The sequence below is a fragment of the Psilocybe cubensis genome, chromosome 10 (genome assembly GCF_017499595.1).
Source record: "Psilocybe cubensis strain MGC-MH-2018 chromosome 10, whole genome shotgun sequence".
Taxonomy (NCBI): Eukaryota; Fungi; Basidiomycota; class Agaricomycetes; order Agaricales; family Agrocybaceae; genus Psilocybe; species Psilocybe cubensis.
The window spans coordinates 2,814,337-2,836,894 of NC_063008.1; the positions used below are offsets into that span (position 1 = coordinate 2,814,337).

At 45.6% G+C, this 22,558-nt stretch overlaps 8 protein-coding genes across 8 annotated transcripts; 4 read left to right on the plus strand and 4 right to left on the minus strand.

Moving 5' to 3' along the window:
• Positions 1–2,930: 2,930 nt before the first annotated feature.
• Positions 2,931–4,709, minus strand: JR316_0011124 (Glucan 1,3-beta-glucosidase; the record flags this gene model as incomplete). Its single annotated transcript, XM_047896785.1, has 10 exons — positions 2,931–3,350; positions 3,409–3,559; positions 3,616–3,644; positions 3,707–3,764; positions 3,819–3,932; positions 3,985–4,017; positions 4,068–4,089; positions 4,147–4,292; positions 4,352–4,515; positions 4,566–4,709. 10 exons carry the CDS (start codon positions 4,707–4,709, stop codon positions 2,931–2,933), a joined length of 1,281 nt encoding a protein of 426 aa, XP_047744830.1.
• Positions 4,710–6,534: 1,825 nt separating this feature from the next.
• On the plus strand, positions 6,535–7,590 carry JR316_0011125 (uncharacterized protein; the record flags this gene model as incomplete). Its single annotated transcript, XM_047896786.1, has 1 exon — positions 6,535–7,590. The coding sequence occupies one exon, from the start codon at positions 6,535–6,537 to the stop codon at positions 7,588–7,590; it is 1,056 nt and encodes a 351-aa protein (XP_047744831.1).
• A 171-nt stretch (positions 7,591–7,761) lies between these two features.
• JR316_0011126 (uncharacterized protein) lies at positions 7,762–8,968 on the minus strand (the record flags this gene model as incomplete). The annotated part of the gene is made up of 3 exons (XM_047896787.1): positions 7,762–7,949; positions 8,002–8,860; positions 8,912–8,968. 3 exons carry the CDS (start codon positions 8,966–8,968, stop codon positions 7,762–7,764), a joined length of 1,104 nt encoding a protein of 367 aa, XP_047744832.1.
• Positions 8,969–10,384: 1,416 nt separating this feature from the next.
• JR316_0011127 (Low-affinity potassium transport protein) lies at positions 10,385–13,944 on the plus strand (the record flags this gene model as incomplete). The annotated part of the gene is made up of 20 exons (XM_047896788.1): positions 10,385–10,566; positions 10,837–11,710; positions 11,769–11,881; positions 11,933–11,992; positions 12,048–12,085; positions 12,150–12,190; positions 12,245–12,252; positions 12,305–12,319; positions 12,372–12,449; positions 12,505–12,519; positions 12,570–12,620; positions 12,675–12,706; positions 12,782–12,911; positions 12,977–13,007; positions 13,073–13,081; positions 13,132–13,160; positions 13,221–13,363; positions 13,420–13,574; positions 13,630–13,691; positions 13,752–13,944. 20 exons carry the CDS (start codon positions 10,385–10,387, stop codon positions 13,942–13,944), a joined length of 2,259 nt encoding a protein of 752 aa, XP_047744833.1.
• Positions 13,945–14,166: 222 nt separating this feature from the next.
• JR316_0011128 (MYND-type zinc finger protein samB) lies at positions 14,167–15,841 on the minus strand (the record flags this gene model as incomplete). Its single annotated transcript, XM_047896789.1, has 3 exons — positions 14,167–14,343; positions 14,404–14,644; positions 14,712–15,841. The coding sequence occupies 3 exons, from the start codon at positions 15,839–15,841 to the stop codon at positions 14,167–14,169; spliced, it is 1,548 nt and encodes a 515-aa protein (XP_047744834.1).
• A 598-nt stretch (positions 15,842–16,439) lies between these two features.
• On the minus strand, positions 16,440–16,810 carry JR316_0011129 (uncharacterized protein; the record flags this gene model as incomplete). The annotated part of the gene is made up of 2 exons (XM_047896790.1): positions 16,440–16,634; positions 16,691–16,810. The coding sequence occupies 2 exons, from the start codon at positions 16,808–16,810 to the stop codon at positions 16,440–16,442; spliced, it is 315 nt and encodes a 104-aa protein (XP_047744835.1).
• A 1,186-nt stretch (positions 16,811–17,996) lies between these two features.
• On the plus strand, positions 17,997–19,167 carry JR316_0011130 (uncharacterized protein; the record flags this gene model as incomplete). Its single annotated transcript, XM_047896791.1, has 3 exons — positions 17,997–17,999; positions 18,184–18,339; positions 18,736–19,167. 3 exons carry the CDS (start codon positions 17,997–17,999, stop codon positions 19,165–19,167), a joined length of 591 nt encoding a protein of 196 aa, XP_047744836.1.
• Positions 19,168–19,838: 671 nt separating this feature from the next.
• Positions 19,839–21,852, plus strand: JR316_0011131 (Phosphoribosylglycinamide formyltransferase; the record flags this gene model as incomplete). The annotated part of the gene is made up of 9 exons (XM_047896792.1): positions 19,839–19,876; positions 19,950–19,992; positions 20,062–20,169; positions 20,228–20,376; positions 20,434–20,737; positions 20,788–20,961; positions 21,014–21,186; positions 21,242–21,452; positions 21,598–21,852. 9 exons carry the CDS (start codon positions 19,839–19,841, stop codon positions 21,850–21,852), a joined length of 1,455 nt encoding a protein of 484 aa, XP_047744837.1.
• Positions 21,853–22,558: the final 706 nt, after the last annotated feature.

Sequence of the window (22,558 nt, forward strand, 5' to 3'; positions counted from 1 at the left end):
ATCAGATTGCTTTCTAACCAGAAGCCGTCTAATAGAAATGCGAACACATTAGCCAGTGTGGCTGTCATTCCTCGAAGATATGGCTACAAATTCCTTCGTTTAGATTTGAGCATGGTTTTCTTTTATGACGTACTGGGAATGCCTGGAATGAAATTAATCAGATAATATTTGACCGTTGTGCGACGTTCTTTGGACATACATGAAAGGATAGAATCACAGAAATGGCCATCAAGACCATGACCCTGATCCACGCGTCATTAAATTAACGATATTGTGTAAAAAAGGTTATAATACCCGAAGTACATAGCGCCTGAGGATATGGACGATTACCAGGTTGAGACCATGAAGATACGTAAAATGATGGTCAGTGACTCACCATCGCGAATTAGAATATCAAGTATAGAAAAGCCATTACGTCGTATCCTGAGGGACTGGTATAGAGTTAAGAAAAATACGAGAGCATCGAAGACTACGTGTCCAGTCCAGGCTTCTGTCACTCCTATTTGCGAAAAAATTGCCCAGAATGAGTAACCGTTTGGACCATGACCAAGGCGCCTACCCTTCGTGCTGGTTTGTAAATGGCAATAATTAATAAATTCAATACATTTGATGGTAAAGAGATGACTATATTACATACCTGTCATCTGGAAGAGGAAGAAGACACCCCACAGGTAGCAATTGAGACACCAAATGCGGGTCCCGGGTTTTAACCATAAACAATGACACCTAAAGACTTGAATTCAAGATATATAACAAGGAAATGACGAGCTCAAGACCTACCACTCCATATACCGTAACAGATAGAGCGACGATACATAGAAGCGCCAGGATGCGCCGACTTTTTCCATACAACGCATATGTTCTGATTATCGATACCCCTATCAAGAAGGACACTTTGGTATTGAGCGCAGAGAAATGGGAAATATATACCTCCGACAATTAATTGCAATGTGACAATTAAATATTCATTGTAGTAGTTGATGTTCAAGCACCTGCGGTGGCTCTTAATATCAGCGTTGAAGCAAGGGTAGAAAAACTCTCACGTCTATGCATCAAATGCCATATAATGTCACAACTTCGAAGAACCACCCAGTACTTGCAGAACTTACCTGTAGGCGATCTGAAATTCCAGGCCAGTTCCAAAAGTACAAAAATATGATTGGAATGTGTCCAAGAACGGCCGTGTATCGATTAACGAAAAAGAGAATGAAGGCTGGGGTGTATTTGGACTGAGGTTGCCAGTAAAGATCGACTTCATTTGGCAAGGTGAGAATGTAATCATAGTAGAGAATGACTATGTAAAGTAAAAGATTAAACATCCTAACTCATGGGATTTTAACTGAAAGAGAAGGCTGCTCGCTGACCAAATGAAGCACATAAAAGACAGTTGTAAGTAAAACTGCGAACACAGAATGAAATATTTATATTAGCAGATAAGGGGATTGAGAAGAACGACTTACAGTTGTCCTTGGAGTAATATATTTTGGTTTATCGAAGCCTCAGACATGGCAATGAATACGAAACCTGCTCGCGTGGATGGGTCAAAGCAAGTCAAGCTCAGACGTGGTAGAAGGGATGATGGCTGTCTGAAAGCATGTTAACAACTTGCAGATATATCGGATTCTCACACCGTTTAAATTGTATCCTGCTCCATCTGAATCTGTGGCCAACTGCGCAACTGCCACATTGTCGAGAAATAGTTGGACATATTTTCTTAATGGAGCAGTATTAGAATGTAGATGTCAAGAAGCGATGTTGTGAGGTGGGAAGATATAGTAGCTTCAAAGTAGCCATGGAATAGGAGTGCATTGATATGTCCTCTTGAGTTTCAAGGTACGAAAATAATACTGACAGGCAAAGTTACGGCCTCGGTGAAAATCAGCGCCCATCCATAGACGTGGCAGTGACAAGCAGTGATGAACACAAAACTGCCCAATTTCTAACCGCCACTTTATGGGGTAGTATTTTGGATGTTATACTCGAAGGACGCCTGGGAGCGAGATCACAATTCATAAATCTCTTTTGATCAACTCGATGTTCTTCGGTCAATCCTCTTCTTTCGGAGTCGCTTCCGAGAGATGCAAAGTTTTGTGCACCTCATGCAAACATTCGTTCTTTGGCAATACGTCGGCCATGGCCCATGGGGTACAAGGCTGAGACTTGTCACCATTGAAGGATATTCTGCGACGTATGGATTAACAATCGTAGTGGCCTCGTATTTAGCAAAGTATTCCGGGGATAAAGAAATATGGGAAATATGAATACTCTGCTTATATACGGTGTATTTCCTATGATTGGATAAAGCCTTGAGATATACTGTACAACCTTTCAAGGAGCAGATTAATTATAATGCCGATTTATGGGAGGCTTATCCTTCATTTTTTGCCATTTTCTTATCAGTTCATTTGTCACTTTTAGTTTTCTGACCAATATACCATGTAGCTGAAATACTTTACTAGCTGAACGTCTCATTCGAGGAGTAGAAGAATACAAAATTATGGCCAACGATATCGGGAAATCATTGTCATTAGAACCGTGGGAAAGTGACCTTTGCGTGTACGCAATTTCCGTGGTTAACAAGCTGCACTGCTTATCAACCTGCTCTACATCCTTAACTCCAGAGGCTAGTATACCTGTCACGTTATGGTTGCATTGGCATTGTTTTTGACTGATTGATTTCGTCATCTCACTTGATTATATTCGACGTCAATGAACATTTAAACCTTTACCGTCAATGCATACTATGATTTCGTATTTTTAAATTCAAACACTGATAGAATTCAAATTGTGATACACAAAATTTGAAACGTCAAGAGTCCCGAAATCGTGTATAGTACATTGAATCCTCACTCTCAACATTTAATCACGAAAAAACAAAAACTAAAAAGCAGAATTGAAGCGAAAAGACGAAATTTCAAGAATGTCCCTGCTCAACCACAAATATTGGGATATTTGTAGTCGGTAGGGTCCTGAGGAATCCAGCCGTTCTCAAGCCCAGCCTTGTACGACCACTCATCTGCATTCTCCATCTTCCAGGTCCACATAACCCATCCCTCACCACCCTTCTCGTACGACTGGGTCTGGGCCTCCCAGTACCTGCGCATAAATTCTTTGTAGTCCTCGCTGAAGGTTGACGCCTTTCCGGTCCTTCCAATGCAACTGCCGACACGGTTGGTTCCGGGAAGGGTACCGTCATACCGTTGGCCGACGAATCTCCCAAGGAGATGAGGACCACAGTCATTGTTAGTGGCCGTCCACTCGCCAATGATGGTCATCATGGGTGACTTTGACATGATGGTTGCGTTCGTGCAGGCGCGTTGGATGTGCTCGTCGTAGGTCATGTGGGCGTCCTAAAAGTGGCGCACAAATATATGAGCTTTGAAGATGATGTGAATGATGTTGTCTCACATGGTCGTTAAACATCTGATAGATGTGGGTATCCATGATGACTCCCTCGTAGGTGTTGTTGGGCATGAAATTGTTCCAGTAGCTCAAGTGTTGGAAAGCGTCGTGGATCATGACGACCAAGTTGCTCTTTTTCTTTCCGCCAAGAGGGTTGCTAATGATAATTAAATGATTAGTTTGAGGTAGAACAAAGTCTCGAGAAAGACATACCGAATGGCATCATAGCTATCATAGTAGTACTGGAAAGGAACAGGCAATGTTTAATAAAAGTAAATCAAGAAACAGGTATGAGAAAGCGTGCCTTCTTGAGGACTTCCAAAAGTTCGGGGTTCAGGATAGCTTTACGGAACCCGGCAGCTCTGAAAAAACGATATCTAAAAACTTAGTCCAAGAATAATGAAGCAGTAACCTACTCGTTCATGACTTGAATGATGGAAACCACATCTGTCTGGTCTTCAAACATCGCCGTCAATGTCTTCATTACGTTGACGGTACGGTCAACGTTTGTCTGGTTTTTATGCCAGTATCTACGGGCTCTTCGGGTAAATAATGATAAGAATATTGAAGAATTAGTCTTACGCAGCGTCACGGAAATGACCAGAATTGATGAATCTGGAATTTATGCTTAGTTGGTGTTGAAGCGCAAAAAATACGAAACCAACCCATTTTGACTACTAGGAGCACCTATAAGGAGAAGGTTAATGAGCGAGAGCGCGAGTTTAAAGACAGAAAATATCTTACCGTACAAAGCCACAATAATGTGTATGTTGTACTTTCTTGCCCATTCCACGGCTTTGAGAAGATATGGTAGTTGTCCTTGATAGTATGGATCATCTGGTCCACGCTCAAACATCCAATGTCCTATCGGGATTCGAACGTGATTAAGACTGATTAAAAGAGGAAGGATTAATAAAGAAATAGGGACATTGATGTGGCTGACACTGACCCAGCAGCAGCGATTTCTTCAAAGTCTTTCTCGGTTATAAAGGTATCCCAGTGCTCTTTGAGAAGCTCTTCTGCACGAAGCTTCGGCATATATTGTCCAAAGGTGTATTCATCAACAACGCGAGCGTCTCCGGTTCGATCAAAAAGCGAAGGTGTCGTGAATGACTGTGTGTAAGGAATCAGACAGAGTTCATGAGCTGGAAATTCGATCCCACCTCTAAGACAAGCCAGCCACCCAAGTTTACGCCCCTTATTTTTTCCTCTCCGTATGGAAACCCATATTGGAGAGCACCGAGAATGGTCGGGACTAACGCCAAGCAAGCGAGTAGAGATACTAAAAGACGAGAAATAGAACTCATTGAAAGGGTATATAGAGTGTGAATGCCAATTAAGGGTAGAGAAGAAGCGAAAAAAGAGAACGAGGTAGTTCGTTGTATTGTATGATGGATAGATATTCCATTTTATAAGGTTTGGATTCGTGAATTGACCAGTTACATACCGAGCCCAGGACGGAATCTGTTTAGCTGATAGGAGGATTCCAATCATAAGAACACAAAAAACTCGGGGCGGCCAAGTTGGATTTCAAATAATACTTAGTTTGCTGGAGGTACGCCGCTTGAAGGCTTTTAATAAAATCCTGAGCCACGAAAAATTGTGCGGATACTGGTGGATAACTCAATAAGCGCTCCTTGCTGAATCGACGGGCTTCCACATTCGTTGGCAATCAGTAATCCCTTCCTTACCCCTTCCATTTATATGGGTAGGTGTCCCAACAGGATGTGTAATTGAGCTACAACCTGAGGATGGCATATACGAGTCCCAAAGCTTCTTATTTCCATTTAGTCAATCTGCAGTGATTCCTCGTACTTCAGGGCTCAACGTTTTGGGTTTATTTGATGGGATTCCCGGCGATCACTCGGCATACCTGTCGGACAGTATCTGCCTCATATTTATGCACCTCAAGCTTCCCGCTCTCCATACGTGTAACACTACGAATTGTGATATATCTCAAGTATATTGATTATCTATTCTAAATGTCGCGTGGAATGTAACGGAATGCCTGCGTAAAATAAGGCGGTATTCGGAGTTCGAATATATTGCCGCCAAGCACACTCGTGCCGACAACTAGGGCCGGCACCTGATAAGAGAGGAGCACGGCCGTGGTGGCATGGCCAGCCTACCTTCGGCATTTCGGCCGACTGTTCATGCATGCTTTTTATAACAACTTTCATTTCGACCCACCAGAACCCTAGCCAAGTCAGTGACTTTCAACGACACCGCACTTTTGGTCACAACCAGTAAAAGTCGGCACCTAATAACGAGAGATGTAGAAAATGTTTTACTTAGAAAACTTTCTATGGATAAAAATTGCTATGATAATTCAATTTGACATACTCAATAAGAGTATTTATAGCCTGGGAATGAGTATGATAGCCCTATTCATGACAGAGAGCAATGGTGGTTGTTAAAACTGTCAAGGCATGAGCGTAAGACGTGGTAACCACCTCTTATTAACCCCCCATTGCTCGTCAATTTCCAAGTAAAACCCTACCCAGCTTTACTATCATGCACTGTGCACTATGCGAGGATCATGAAACCTTGATTGGAAGCGAGGTATACGGGGCCTGCAAACTCTTAGATGGGTCTCCGTGTCATCCATGCCAGCAACACATCGACCTGGAATTGGAAATTCGAGCGGCAAAGCAAACCCTCGACAAACTTCTCGCTCGTCGACAAAATATTCGAACTGGGATCAACCACCGACATGACCCAATTATTAGCAAACTTCCGCAGGAGCTAACAGCAAAAATATTTGAGGCATATCTCCAGTTCAACGTGGATGATCAGGATTGGGAGATTCATGAAACTCCTTCTCCTTTGTTGCTCGGTGCTGTTTGCAGCCCCTGGCGCCAAATTGCGTGGACGTCTCCCCAGTTATGGAGTCACATCCGGATATCCATACCAACGCCGGAGAAGTGGAATGTCAGGCCTATCGATGTAGCTCGAGCGTGGCTGGACAGATCCGGAAATTTACCACTATCCATTTACGTTTACCTTCCCTGTCACGAATCCTGGCCAGCCAAAGACCCCAAGGGGCAATATTTCCAGTTCATTGACATGATAAACAGCCATTCACACCGCTTTCAGGATCTACGCCTTCACTGCTCACCGACTGTTCTACACATGTTCCATGGAAATTCTCAGGGTTCCCCTCAGTTGCGAAAGCTGTGCCTGTCCGTGTTTGATGTGGAGGTGGGACCGGAAGAAGAATTCTCAATCGCTACTGCGAGCACTGGTGCCAAAGCGTGTCCTTCTGATATTCAGATATCCAATATTCATTTTAGGTGGCTCAGCCTGGATTGGAAAAATTTGGATCGCGTAACGTTCTACCGAAATACCATTTATTTGGACGACTGTGTCGTACTTCTTAGAGAGGCTCCGGCTCTCAGGAACCTTGTACTTGTTGATGTTAGTGACCCAGAGGATACAGAAGATTGGCGCGAGGACGCTTGGCCTCAGTACCCAATTATACACCATGGACTTGAACGATTTAGATTTCAGGGGTATAAGGGTCACGAGCTTGGGAGGTTTTTCAACAGCTTTGCGTTTCCTGGTCTCAAAAATCTCGAACTCTACAATATCACAGATCCCTCGTTGACGACCTACTTAATATCGCTCTTCAAAAGATCACCCATGCCCCATTTCACAAATTTGAAAGTCTTGCCACCTGCTAACGATGACTATACAACACTGGTCGAACTGTTGAAAGCAGTTCCGTTTCTCGAGCATTTCGATATTCCAAACTCTCTTTCAATTGAAAACGTCATGAAAATCCTTGAAGTTCTTGCCCACTCAGCCGTCATAGTCGATAACGATGACGATGAAATTGAACCATTTGACTCCTTCCTCCCAAATCTTCAAAGTATTTCTTACAGTGAATCCATGTTTGGAGAATCAATTCTCGACCACCCTTTATTCTGGCTTATCATATCCCATATAAATGGTCCTCCCGAAGAGATTATTCATTGGACTCCCAATGCAACTGGCAGACGTCCTCTCAAACACATATCAATTTCTTGCTTTAGGAGCTCCCTAACCGAGGATTCTGCAATATGCACTGACGTATTTATTGTTAAACACTTGATTGACCTAATTGCAGCTGGGGTAAGGTTCGAAATTGAAGATGGTACGGTAGATGTCATCAAAGCATCGATGTCCTTTCATGGTTTAGCTTCATAGTGAAATTTGTAGCGATGCCTCATACAATGCATTTCGTGAAATTCACTTCAGGCCTACGGAAAATGGTATATAGAAGTTGTCCATCAGCGCAGTGAACTCTTACTGCAAGCGAATGTTTATCTTGTAGGTACTTGAAGATACAATACACGTACCTAAATAATAAAAAAAACCTTAAATTGTACGCTGATTGCGCAACGTCAGATCACTGTATAATGTCCTGAGCAACTTGCTTACCTTTACTGCGGTCCAACGAACCATGACATCCTTTATCTTGTCCTCAAGCAACTTTGTGCATTGGGTACAAGTGAGATGCTCAAGAAGTGGATTTAAAGCGTTGCCGAGTATGTGGGTGGATATATCTTGTTCAAGCGACTCAGTAAAGCCAGATATTAATGAAAGACAGTACTCTACCAGGCTTGGCGTCCCACACGAGATATGCAGACACGAGGGCCCACGCACGGGTAACCTTTCTCTGTTCTTCAAAGCTACAAGTGTCCGTCTCCGGGTGTGGCTCAGGCGCGTGAAGAAGAATATCTTTGAGCGCTGTAAAACGCCCCGAATGCAGCAGTAGCAGTCGTTTCAAGTACACAGGTCCGATACGCTCAGCCATTTCGTCGGACACCGTCGACATATCATGCGAGAGCAGATGAGATGACACGGTCGATGCGAGCGGTGCCAGGTGGTGGTGTGCAGCCAATGCATACGAGTCAAGCGGATACAGGGGTGCATGTGCAAGTAGTAGCTGGTACAGAGGGGTATGAGGTGTAATGAGATGCTCCGCGGATAATCCATAGGATGGCATACGGTCGATAGCGCGCACGAGCATCTCGAACGATGGTGCATTGTCGGCTGGGGACGTCTTGTAGAGTGCATGAAGAATAATATTGAGTTCTCCACTTGGCAGATTAAGGACAATCACTGTGGTACGGTAATAAGGATCAGAAAGCGGTGCAATTAAGCACGGCCTGAATGCGTCGGGAAGAGCCTTGAGAATGTTCTGGTAAATGGTATAAAAGTAGACATTGTCATTTGACGCAAATATAGTATTTGGAGCCGGGTCGGTGTTTGGTGGGAAGGAGGTTGAAATGGATATGACGTCGCTTCGATACTCTGAAGTTGGGTAAGTATGCTGTTCGGATTCTTCGCCAATTGACCATCCACTAGATGACTGTTCTGTCCCCCAGGAGAAGTACTGTTGTTGTTGCTGCTGTTCTATCATCGACATCTGCTCCTGCGATGTACCCGGCTCGATAGGGGTGGGCAAAGGTTTCTAGACTCTTCAACAGTGCGTAAAAGCAGTAAAGTTGACAGATATACTCACCAAAACAACTGGCGTACCTGGGTATTGCATGTCATTTCCGTCCGTTGGCGCGGCCATTGAGGTGTACGCATAGTTTTCGTCATTATACATCCTTCAAAATCTTTTGCAATAGACAATGAGGGAGTTGGGCACTTGCACTGCTCTGAAGGTGGATGTGGAGTTGAAAGATACTTTTCTCAATACCGACGGAATATGACTTATGACGCACATATAGATATTTACTAAATGCGAAGATCGGAAGATCATTCAAAGTTGGAAGGTGTGGGGCGCGATATCATAGCCGGTCCAAACGATGGGAAACTTGAGGAAGCACGTTTCTCTGTTCGATGATCTCCATAATATGATCCATAGTAGTATCTGCAGAAACGGCCAAAACTAAACAATGAAAGTCAGCGTACAGAGTACCACCAGGTGCGTCGATGCCCAACCTTAGCCCCTGGCGTCGTAATGACGGACCTTTCGATTATGCCTCCCCGTAGTAGTGGTTCAAGTACAGCTTACAGTTCGGTTATCGAACATCGCGTAAGTCCAAGGGCCGCGTGACTATGACGTCTCCATGGAATGTAATAGAATATATCGTCATCGTCGTTCTTGCGGCATCAAAGGGGTTATTTGGTATAATTATAGCGCCACTATCAGTACTCTCTGGAGTCTAAGAACGATTAATTTGCTATGCCAGTAGTACCTGGCATGCTCTAGGTAGAATCTTACCGCATCACAAACGTCGGCAGGTCTCGCTGGTAAGTTCGCACGGGGTGCCATTTTCGCACGGGGTGACGATCAAAACACTTGTGGAACACGTGTGCTTAAGCATTTTGGGTCCCCACCAGTACAAAGGGGAGGAAGCTCCTTGCAAGCTCCCCAACAAGAAAATGTTTTCTAAAATCAGACTCACAAAAACTCCTAATTATACTACCACCTGCAGTTTATTGAAGCATTGTGAACTCAAAGGATGACAGAAAAAGAACATAAAAACAACGAGTGAATGACATAGATAGAAAGATTAAAAGTTTCAGTGAGGAGTTAGATGATGGGCACAGTTTAATGGAAGTCAAGTCTTTAGGAACATCAAAATTCTCAATAGCCAAAGATGGTCAAAAGTATCATTTTGAGAATTCTTTTACTGACCCACAAAACTACGTATGTAGGTGTATTGCGGTTTACACCATCTGATTAAATTGTAGGAACTAGAAGTACACGTCCCACCCTTCCAACCTTTCATTAATTCCTACAGTTGATAAGAAAGTGCTCCAAATAAACGTTGATAATCAGCCCCAGAGTCCAGCGCCCAAATATATATAAGACGGACCAATCAGAAACTGGCACCATCAGCCTCATGTCACTTTTACAAATACCACCGACGCTGTCGCCACACGCCATGTCAAGCGATGTGCATGTTAGCTTTCTCATACCATGAGCATCCACTGAGCCCCGCGTCGTCGTACATGAGCTTCATTCACATCTGCATCGACGATGGAACTACACCCCAAGGCCCGTGAAAATGGCATCCACAAGAATCGGACGAGGAAGCTATCGCCTCTAGTGCGGTTTGCAAACTTTGTCACAGAGGAAACTAGTTTCTTTCGCGCCCACCTCGCTGCTTTCACCTTTATACCACTCATATTCTCAGGAATCTTCTACGCTTCGAACGGCCGGTACCGTGTCAGCTTTTTAGACTCAATGTTTCTCTGCTATTCCGCCATGACAGTCACTGGTCTGTCCACAGTCAATCTTTCTACGCTAACAACGTGGCAGCAGGTTATACTATATTTCCTAATGACTATCGTATGTCCTTTGCGTTCAGGATCACAAAGTCATTCTAATGTAGACACAGGGAGACATTACGGTTGTTTCATGGATCATGGTATTGATCAGAAAGTAGGTACCATTCTATGTCGAAGAATTATATCTCACTTGCTCTACAGGCGGTTCTTCACCACTCACTGTGAATATGTCGCTGCAAAGGAGAAAGCCAAACCAAGATCAATACGCACAATGCGCTCAAAGTCGTCTTTCATGCGATCAATATCTGCCCCAACGAATTATTACAAACAAAGACAACCTGTTCAAGGTCAAGAAAACCGGACAGAGGCTCCAGTTCCTTCAAATGGACCTCACATACACTTCCAAGGACCGACACCTGGAAATACGTTGGGAAATATCCCCGAGCAGGTCGTACAATCCCCCATCGACATATACAACGAGCCAAATCACATATCTACGATGACTGACGCACCCATGGTATCCTCATCTCCAAAATCGCACGCCACCTTCCTATCTCCTGTCTCTGACCGAGCGCCGCGATCGCCACCAGTAGTCGGATTTGCTGAATCTACTGGCTTTCAGGCAAGAACGGGCCATTATACACGAGGTTTGCTCGATTCTTCCTCATCCTTTAACGACACGCTCACCGTGTCCAACTCTGTAGAGGGCAAGACAATACCACGTAAACGATCTACAGTGCTTGCTCGAAAACCATCCAACATCCCCGGTGTCCCACCAGAGAAGCAGAACGCATCAAAGTACCAAGGACTCGGCGGTTTCCCCGGGCCCATCCACCTCGCCAATCAGGCACTGAAACTCGTCATTCCGCAAACGTACCATAAGATGGAACGCACAATGACGATGACGACAGTCACAACGCTGCAGTCCACGGCTACACCATGGCTCAATTTCAACGGACTCGTCGTGGGGAGGAATTCGGATTTTCGAACGGACTCGTTGACAGATTCGGAACTGGAGGATTTGGGAGGGGCAGAATACCGTGCGCTCAAGTTGTTGAGCTGGCTCGTACCTACGGTAAGTTGCTGTGTTTTCATTAGTTTGCGTTACGTCAACTCGTGTGGTTTTGTTGCAGTATTTTGTGGGTTGTCAGCTTCTGGCCGTTCTATTATTTTTGCCATGGCTTTCTGCCACGAAGTCGTATGATGCAGTTTTTGAGAATCAACCCCGCTTGGTGTCTAAGCCATGGTAGGTCAACGAACACGACTACTCCAAATAAACTAAGTTTCTCTCCGTCAGGTTTGCTTTCTTTCAGGTCATGGGAGCATATACCGGCGGAGGACTGTCACTTGTTGACGCGTAGGTCGCTTTTGAATTTGGCCAATTCTTGACACTAATTTGTCGATCTGGTAAGCGGAATGGTTCCGTTTTCCAACGCCTACTTGATGATAAGTGAATAACATTCATGACATGACTGGATCAATTTGATTTATGACTCATTGGATTTTCCCAACAGTTGCTCTCGTGTTCGTTATTCTTGCTGGAAATCATGCTTTAGTAGGTCATCAATATGCAACTCGCTTCCACGGCTCTCATATTTTAATTTTCTAGCCTATATTGTGCGTAAACTCGCTAATTTATATGAACGAACTATTTCTGAAGGTGGTGAAGCCTGCGTCTAATTCTGTGAGCCACATCAAAGCCCTTGATATAACTTCAAACCCCTCATAGTTCATAGATGGACATCGTCGAATCTACTAGACGAGGACTCACCGGCACAAGATGCTTTATCGTTTCTCCTTGAACATCCTCGACGGTTTGTTTTAACACATGAAAATATACACATTGTTCTCATTGCACTTCTTTATCAGATGCTTCCTATATCTGTTTGTTCTTTACTGACCTTTTCACCAATACCACCTAACCATTGCGTCAGCTTTCCTAGTCACCAAACATGGTTTCTTGTCATTTGTCTGGTATTGTTCAGGTAAGCTGTATTGTTTTCTTCAGATTGCCAATCTCTTAATTGCACGCTGATCAGTGCAACGGAATGGGTCTCCTTCGAGGTGTTGAGTGAGTGGTACTCCTTTGATATATCTGACTTATCGACGTGGCCTTGTATTCCTAATAAAACCCTTCCTTAAACAGATCTGGGTCTGCCGGCCTACGAAGCAATACCAAAGGGACCTCGTATACTTGCCGGGCTGTTCCAGGGTCTTGCAGCTCGAGCCTCGGGGTTCTCCATCGCACCTCTAGCGAGCCTCGCTCCTGCACTGCTGTGAGTCTCTATTCCCACTGGTCGAATGCAGGACCGTAAATCAAATGTGGATCTGGATTTCGTAGCTTCCTATATGTCGTCATGATGTATATTGCTGTGCGTCTTACGCCCAACTCCTTGGAACTGGCTGTACTAATGAACACTTTACTCTCGAATCCCAGATTTACCCAGTAAGTTCAACCTTTATCTTGCTTATAATCCTTACATCTGACATATAAAGGTGGCGTTGAGCATCAGGTCAACTAATGTGTATGACAATTGTCTGTTCGGTCTGTAAATTTACCAAAATCTAATATTGTAACCGTGTAGATATGAGGAGCGTTCTTTGGGTATATTCGAAGCACCTCCGGACGACGAAAATGATGAGCCCGCGGACCTGAATCAAATACCTGAAGGCACTGAACGTGTTGGACGCTACCTCGGCTGGCACATGAGAAGGCAGCTATCCATAGGTACTTTCATCACAAGTCTCCCCCTCATGAAGGTCACTGAATCCCTTTCGTTCCAGATATATGGTGGCTCGTCTGGGCAGTATTTCTCGTAGCCATTATTGAGCGCGGAAACATCATGGATGAGTCCAAAAAGTGGTTCGATCTATTCCGAGTCCTCTTTGAACTTGTCTCTGCTTTTGGAGGTATTGGCCTCAGTTTGGGATTTCCTGATGTATGTCCCAGCAGAAATTTCTTGATACCATGATCTTACCGAGTAATTTCTCTAGGACAATTTTTCATTCGTTGGAGCCATGTCTCCTCTATCAAAGCTTGTTGTGATTGTAATTATGTGCGTCCATTTTCTAATCACTGTTGGTGTACGGACTAAGTCAGGATTGTTCGTCGCCAGGGTTCGAGGACGACACAGAGGACTCCCGGTTGCAGTTGACCGCGCTGTTCTACTGCCGAGAGAGATGCAGGTCAATCAAGATCCCAAAGGTACCAAAGTGGAAATCGGTGCAGCCGACCACGAAAAGGGAATACTAGATGATGGCAGCCCTATCCCACCACCGGAGTCCTCAGAGTTATTTGGCGTTCGGTGAGAACCGCCACTACTCTATTGTTCTTTTTCTTTCCTTTCTTTTCTGTGGGTTTTGGTTTGGATTATACACGGAGTACATTGTTTGAATCATAATATTAGAAAAACAGCACAGTCACTATCATTCACATATTGCTAAGTACATATACACTATATAGCCACACACTATTTATATTTTAAGGATGCAAAGGTTGTCGCAATTATTTGACCAAGAAAGGCTATTGGTCTACTCCCAATTTGACATGTATTCTTTGTATTCGGGCTCCTTTGACAGCTCCTTTATCATATAATTATTGATATTATCTTGAGACGGAAGGAACGGTGTGATTTGATTCTCTGTGCCACATAATGATTTATGATTCTTCCAATCTGCGGTTTGGCATTCTTTGGAACAGTATGGGGTCTGCACATATGAACTCATTGAGCCTTAAGCAACGACAAAAAAGGTGTACAGAGAACTTACAATGTGGCACCTGGAGCATTTTAGCATCTTTTGAACGTCCCTGAACTCCAGCTTGCCACATTCGGGACCTTCACATTCCCTAACAAGAGGACCTCCCCACTGACCTATCTTGGCCGCTCTTTCGATCTCAAACACTGGACGCGAATCCACTCCGGACGCGATGTATTCGTCGACGGTTCTATTCCAATTAACCTGCTGTCCAGTTTTCCAATTTCGAACCCCGGCGTTTCTATTGGACGGACTATTTATTTGAGGTGTATATCGTTGGTCAATGAGCACTTAGAGGCAGTGGTGGACGTAAAGCTTACAGTGGGAACCTATACTTTGACATCGCATATGCAAACGCTGGGTCGACTAAATTCAACTTAATCATCTCCTGCCTGAACATCTCCAACGTAACGTTATCCAGAGCAGCGAAAGGCACGTCTGGAAAGCTGTCAAGATCCCGCAGTGTACCGTCAGGGCGGTACTTAAATTTGCCAAAGTACAGTGACTGCATCGCGCGGCCCAGCTTTTGATAGCTTGCGGGCTTATCGGCCGTTGTCAGACTGTAAGGTACGAGGTGAGTTCCTTCCCAGTATTCGAACACCGGAGTCTTTCGTGCGCAACAGCTCTCATGCGACTTCTTTGAGCCACAGACGCACAGGAATGAAAGAGGGTAGGGATGACGCCCTTGAATGCCATGGCACTCTGGGAGAACTTTGCCAGACCAACATGGGCAAACGCGGGCAGGGCGTTCTTGTCCTTCCGTCAGAGACTTTGTCGAAACCAGTTCCATAAACTTCTTTCGGTGTTTGTCGGTCGAAAAATATGTTTTCGTCGCGAAATTCTTTATCGCACCGTGCTCTAGCAGCAAAGAGATCGTTTCCCAGTCGCGTGCTTTACATGCAAGAATCAAAGGCGTTACACCATCGTGAGATTGGTTAACATCGATGTGTTGTTCGATGAGAAGCCGTGCGACCCTGGTATACCGCGCCAGACGATTGACCTTTTCTTGAGGCGCCATGACATTGTCAGGTGTAGTATGTACTTTGACAGCAGCCTGTAGCGCGAACCAAATGGGAGTCCTGCCATGCAAGTCCTTGATGTCGGGGTCGAGTCCGAGACGGAGATACTCGTACGCTAGCAAGACATCGCCTAGTTCGGCTACAATGTGCAGCAGAAAATGACGCTCGCGACGCCACTTGTCAGCGCGGGGTGAGTTGGGGAAGAGGTAATCCGCTCCGATCTTATTTACACTCGAGTGCGTCCCGAGAGGGGGGTTGCGCACAGCGTGACGCGCGTGGTTAAAGGCATTCGTCGAGAAGGCTAGGTCAGTAGAGAAGCGAGGGTCATCCATTACCTCTTGGACTATGTGTTCCGGTACCATTATGTGGGATTTTCGATACGAAAGGTTATTCGAAGTTGAGGCAGATTCGATCGAGGCGTCAGTAGGCATTGTCGTCAGTGCGATCAGAGGGAAAGAGGTTTGTGGGGGTTAAAAGCGCCTCAAACTAGGCGTAATCGTTCTTATATGTGCAGATTTGAGTCCCTTTCCTACCGCATTGTGTTCATTGGGTGAATAGAAACTCGCATAACCTGGGAAACCATAGGAAACAATGGTGGTCCTTGTTGGACTTCGTGGACACGGCGCATGATGCTGTGATCTTGCACCAAAAATAGCAGTACAATTGGACTACATCGGACCAATATGCTTTTTTTTGATAAAATTTTAAGGGTTTCATTGCGTGAATAGATCGGATACTCTGACGATGCTGTCCGGGAAATAATGGAACGAGTGAAAGGTGGCAAAGATAGAATAAAAAGTGTAGACCAGACGAGGAGATACCCGAAGAAGTATCTAGTACAGAGTGTGCCCACATAGATTTCAAAGACGTATGAGAACGATTGAAACGACGTATTGTGTTTTCAATACTTGCACATTCCATTTCAAATACAAATTGTGGCTAAATAGGCATTGAATCAATCATATGGATATGGCGGCATTATACCAACATGACAAAAGATCGACTGAAAGTACTTTGAGTTATACGGGACTAGATTTCTTCGACATCCTGAAAGGTAGTCCTGCGATGGAGTGCGTCATCCTCGGAGACAGACTCTGCCAATTCGTCTGTCTTCGTGATTCTAGTCGGGGCCGTAGTGGAAGACTTGCTTTCCCGCTCCTCACGTTTCATATCGTCTCGGCTGAGATACTGTCTACCCTTAATATCAAGGGCATTTCCCTCAGTCTAATAGAAAGTATGAGCGGCAACATCTTTGAATAAGTAAAAAGATGGATTCGTACGTGATTGGAAGGTGGCTTGCGGAAGTATTCGTCGTTGATGTCGTGATCTGTCGTGGCAGGGCGTCCAACCACTTGCTCATTCTTCTTAAAAATGCTGTCTGTGTTGGTGGGTCGCGGCATTGTGCAGGATAATGTAATGAATAAGAATGGTGATGTGGTAAATAAGTGGCTTGTGTTTGCAGAGTATGTGGTTTATTACACACGAAGACCACTGCGATGGGTCTTATGTGGGTTGGTGGGGTGAGCGAAAGAAAAAGTGATGTAAGACCTTACAGCAAAAGGTCTTGCACCGATGATGTCAGGCCGAGGACGCCCCATCAAGGCAGGGGTCACTCGTCTGATGTGGAGATAAACACTGCAGCGGGAAAAACATGTCTCGCTGAGCTTAGCGTAAAAACATTTGACTAAGTTTCAAACGGTGCTAGTGTCTCCCAAGGCGAACATAGCCCTAGAGTTTTAAAGTCATAGGTGCAGACCTAGTGCGGCTCGCTATGAATCCATTCCAAGTAGCACGTTCGCGTTGATCCTATTCCGGCGCCAATGGGGGATCTATGATTACGATCGACACTGGTGCCATAGAATCCGGGAAGCAAAAGTAGATTCCTCGGTGTGCATGCAGAAGACGATTTTGGATGTAGTTAAGATACGACCGGAGCATGCAGATAGTCCAAAGTAGGAAAAACGTCGGTATTTTGACTGATAGCGCCAGAAAAATTGCCAACCTGACATTTCCCGTTGCGAAAAGGGTTTGGAGAGGTTTCTGTGCGCAACGAAATTAATAGTAATAATAAAACTCGACGAGAATGTTTCTAGCCATACCTTCGTGAGATCTACTGCGACATGCCTCTTATCCTGAAGCGAGCCAGTCGTATCACTCGAATTAAATACTTTCGCCAAGGAGATATGTTTTTTGCCAAGGATGTCAAAACCTGGGGAAATAATCTAATCGATCTTATCTCTTTCCGGATTCAGACACAAAACGCGGGGAATTTGTCATGTGTGCTTTCCGTCATCAACTGAACGGCAGTTTGGCTGTTGGCTGACAAGTGCAAAAGTCAACTAACACATCGCCCTATCAGGCCACATCAACTGTTCCTTTGATCCTTGCTGCTGGCACGATTTTGAAACGAAGCACTCACTATATAAAGAGTCGGTCGATTTCTTTACGCTCTCCACCGTCTGTCAACGATATCAACAACGCACACCTGCCCCACAGCAGAGGTCTCACTCACCTTTGCCACTCTACAGGTCGATTGCAGCCAGCATCGAAACCAGCCAGAGATTGGAGCCCTAAATTCCCTTCGTTATGGTAAGTTTGGCTGTTGTTAGTCATCCTGCAGAGCATCTTTCGCCTACTCTAGCGGAGCATCTTCGAGATCACTCCTAGATCTGGCATTAAATACCTCTGTCCCACGCCCTTGGTGCCCCACTTCCTAGAGCTCTGCGGATGTCGTTTGTTCGAACGAATTTGACTGATTCTATCCGATGTATAGCCGATTCAGGTTCAAAGACGCCCGTCAGAACCCCTCCCATTGAAGCCAGCTCCTGGTGAGCCAGGCGACCAGCTGGCAACCGCAAAAGCCCATCAGCAGCAACAGCAGCAGCATAGAGAAGCGTTGCGACTAGCTTTGGGCAGCATCCTAACCCCCGTAAGTACCGCCTTTGCTGCTTGAAGGAGGAAAGGATGGTCACTCAGTACTGCTGCTTTCAATTTGGTGTTCCCCACCGGCAAGAAACGTCCTCCCATCGTCCCCCCTTCGCGACCGTCATCCGGCACAGCGACGCCGGCACACCCTAGTCCATGGTTATCTGGTTCTGTTTCTGGAGCACAAACGCCCGCGGGAACCCCGCCGATACAGTCGCCGTACATAGCAGCTGGCCATGGCCCAAATTCCTCCGAGCATCTCCTTCACCCGCACTACGCGTTCCCGCATCACGGCCACTCGCTGCCGCCCTCCAAATTGGGTCGTTCAGTCAGTCTCCTTAATTTATTGCGGACTTGAGATCGGAGGGGAATGCTCACTTGCGTTACTTTGATTGAACAGTCTTCGAGTTCGAATTCTCCTGTTGAGAGTGTGACAACTTCAACGCACAATTCTGGACATCCATCACCACATGCTGGCGCTGGTGCTCTTGCCCCGCATACAATATTGTCGCCCGTTCCGGACGTGGAGCCTCTTCCACCGTCGATGATGGCGGAGCCCCAAGTAGGCAACAACACCCAAACTGAAGGTGCGACTTCAAACATTGTTGAGGTGAAACCTGTCCGCCCTTCGATTACACCACTTCATCCAAGCAAAGAGGGGAACGCAGCGACTGGGGCAGACGGTGCTGGGTCTACAGACAGCATGAATGGCCATATCATGCAAACCGAGCCAGGGTCGCCGTCTGGGAGAGGTACACCACGCGCCAAGTTCCTACAGACGCTGCAGTCGAAAAGTGCCTGGGACGCCCTCATTCACGGGTCATTCTCTTGAGGTGACGGAAGCGTTTACTTCTTTTAACGGATATTGCTGGTGTTTCTTTGTGTACGAGTAGAGATAGGTCATCTTGACCGATAGTAAGCAGGTAAGTGGAACGCCTATATCTTTGGCGCATTGTCTATATGGATTTGACTGCTTTATTTGTCTTGTAATTTTGATTTGGGTCCTTGTTGAATGTGATGTTCACGTTCTCCAGTTTTATTTTTTTTGACTGTATATTCAGAGGAGCGTAAACAACGTTATGGTAGCCAACATGTTGTAAACATACCTTCAGTTCTATTCCTAATCCAATATTTGCTTGTTATTTTACCCTCCGTTCCATCTTGATATGTCAAATTAGGTTTGTAATTGCAAAAGTATAATGCTACGCGCCTCCACAGGAATGCTTTCTTGAACGTTTGCCAGTACTTTTTTGGTCGGGCACATCCGTCCGATAAACCGTCACCGCACGCACACGTGATTTATGCTCTACGGGAGCCGGCTTCACGGCACCCCAGAAACGACCCGATTAGATTATCGTCCAAAAATTGTTCCTCGCTTCTTTGTCGTCGAAACCACTCATTGGTATGTGTCTTGTCCACACAAAGCAACCATATGCTGACAAAAGATGTAATTTGGCATAGATATACTTTAAATTTGGAGTTGACATAAGAGAGACAGCCAAAATGGAGGCCTTCGAGACATACCAAACTCCACTCTCGAGGTGCGTATAGCTAGGACCATTTCTGCTATCAATCGTCGTTGGAATTGTGTTCTGAATAGATTTTTTATGACAGCCGATATGCGAGCAAGGAGATGGCAAATCTGTTTTCTCCTGCTGTAAGTTAACAATTCTAGGAATCGTCAATTAGAATGACTGACGTCGCATTCATGAACGGTTACGATTAGAAACGCTTCTACACCTGGAGGACTCTGTGGTTGAACCTTGCTATTGCGGAGAAGCAACTCGGACTTCCCATTTCCGATGAAGCGATTGAGCAGATGAAGGCCAACTTGGTATGTGAAGTCGTTCAATCAGGGTTTGAACACGATCTAACCTGTCTCGACATGGCAGGATCTAACTCCCGAACAATTCGAAATCGCGGCCGCAGAGGAGAAAAAACGGAGACACGATGTTATGGCGCATGTCCACACCTTTGGCCAGGTTGCCCCAGCTGCCGCTGGAATCATCCATCTAGGAGCTACTTCTTGCTACGTCACTGAGTACGTACTTCATGACCAACATCATATGTAGAGTTTAACACAATCAAACTTCTTCAGCAATGCGGACCTGATCTTCCTTCGCGAAGGACTCGGATATCTTATTCGCGGTCTCGCGGTTCTCATCTCGCGCCTCTCAGCATTCGCAGCACAGTATCGTGATCTTCCGACACTTGGTTTCACCCACTTCCAACCTGCGCAGTTGACCACTGTCGGCAAACGAGCTACCCTTTGGATCCAAGAGCTTCTGTGGGATTTGAGGAACCTCAAGCGCGTGCGAGACGATATTGGCTTCCGTGGTGTCAAAGGTACTACCGGCACACAAGCCAGCTTTTTGGCGTTGTTCGATGGGGATCATCAAAAAGTGTGTTTTACATGTTTTATAAGGTGAAAATTGACTAATTTATGTCATAGGTTGAAGAGCTGGATGAGCTTGTCACTAAGTTGTCTGGGTTTGAGTATGCTTACCCAGTGACTTCGCAAACCTACTCTCGCAAGATCGATGCAGACGTTTTGGCTCCTCTTGCCTCCCTCGGCGCCACAGCTCACAAGATCGCCACTGACATCCGGCTCCTGGCCAACTTGAAGGTCAGCTCCATCATATACGCCTCTAAATTTACATCTACTGACCATTTCATAGGAAATCGAGGAGCCTTTCGAGTCGACTCAAATAGGCTCGTCTGCCATGGCGTACAAGCGCAACCCCATGCGCTCCGAGCGTGTTTGCAGTTTGTCCAGGCATTTGATGGTCCTCCACCAAAACGCCCTCATGACCTCCAGCGTACAATGGTTCGAAAGGACTCTGGACGATAGGTACATTTCTGAGATTCATCCTGGAACTTTGACAAGTTAACATCCCTTTTCTCAGCGCCAACCGTCGTATTACTCTCCCCGAGGCATTCCTGACCGCAGATATCGTCCTATCGACGCTGCAGAACGTCTCCGAGGGATTGGTTGTCTACCCCAAAGTCATCGCCCGCCGCATCTCGCAGGAGCTGCCCTTCATGGCCACTGAGAATGTCATCATGGCTCTTGTTAAGAAAGGAGGTGACCGTCAGGAAGCTCACGAAAAGATTCGCGTGAGTATCTGTTTGCTTGAAACTGCGCTCCAGCTCCAGCTCCAGCTCCACTTTCTTTCCATTTTCCATTCTCCTGTCTCTTTTCGTTGCTATCGCTGTATATCAATCACAACCGCTTACATTTGTGGCTCCAACCAATATATAGGTCCTATCCCACGAAGCTGGTCACCAAGTCAAGCAGCTAGGTTTGGAGAACGACCTAATCGAGCGCATCCGCGCAGACCCATACTTTGACCCCATCAAAGACGATCTTGACTCTCTTCTGGACCCATCGAGCTTCATCGGTCGCGCTCCTCAGCAGGTCGACTCTTTCCTTGAGAAGTGGGTCAAACCTGCGTTGGAAGACCCCGAGATCAAAGCTGCCATTTCAAACAGCAAGAAGGTTGATTTGAACGTTTAAACTTTGGTGGGGCTGTTACCTCTCTCTGTTTCGGTGAGAGGTTTTTTCCAGTGCAAATTCTGGGTAATAGAAACGAGAGCTGCTCGTATGGAGTTCGTGAGAAGACAATCACAAGGAGACAAGTGGGTGGTGTATGTATGGTATGTATGTATCAAAGCAGCAAATGCACCCACATTCTATTTTGTTACCTTTTCTTATATCGTCCGCGTCTTGCAATTCGCCGCTGCAATTTATGTTGACATTGAAAATGATAGTCGATGACTCGTGCGTGCCTTCTACTCAGGGTCGCGAGTGCTGATCGTCGTCCCCTGTAAAATTTTTTTGGCGTCGTGACCGAATTCTGCTACTATTTCACGCTGTTCGCCGATCAACGTATATAGTTGCATATTGGACCCTGGAATCCTTGTGACGAGAATACCCTCAAACTAAATTTACGTGGTGCGATCTTTCTGGAATATCCAGCTAAACATAGTCAAGAAATTTTGAATGCTAGCAGGTAAATTTATTACTCCGACGACTTCAGCACCACAACCTACTAATGCTCAACTCTTCCGTCACAGTGCCGGTTGACAGTGGCCTCAGGGATTTTGATTAGCGCTGACTTCAACCCTGCAGACCGGGGAGGTCATCCATTTTCTATTTCCCATGTCTTACGACTATCACGTTTTACGTTAAGAATCGACCGACGGCACGGTTTCTCATGATC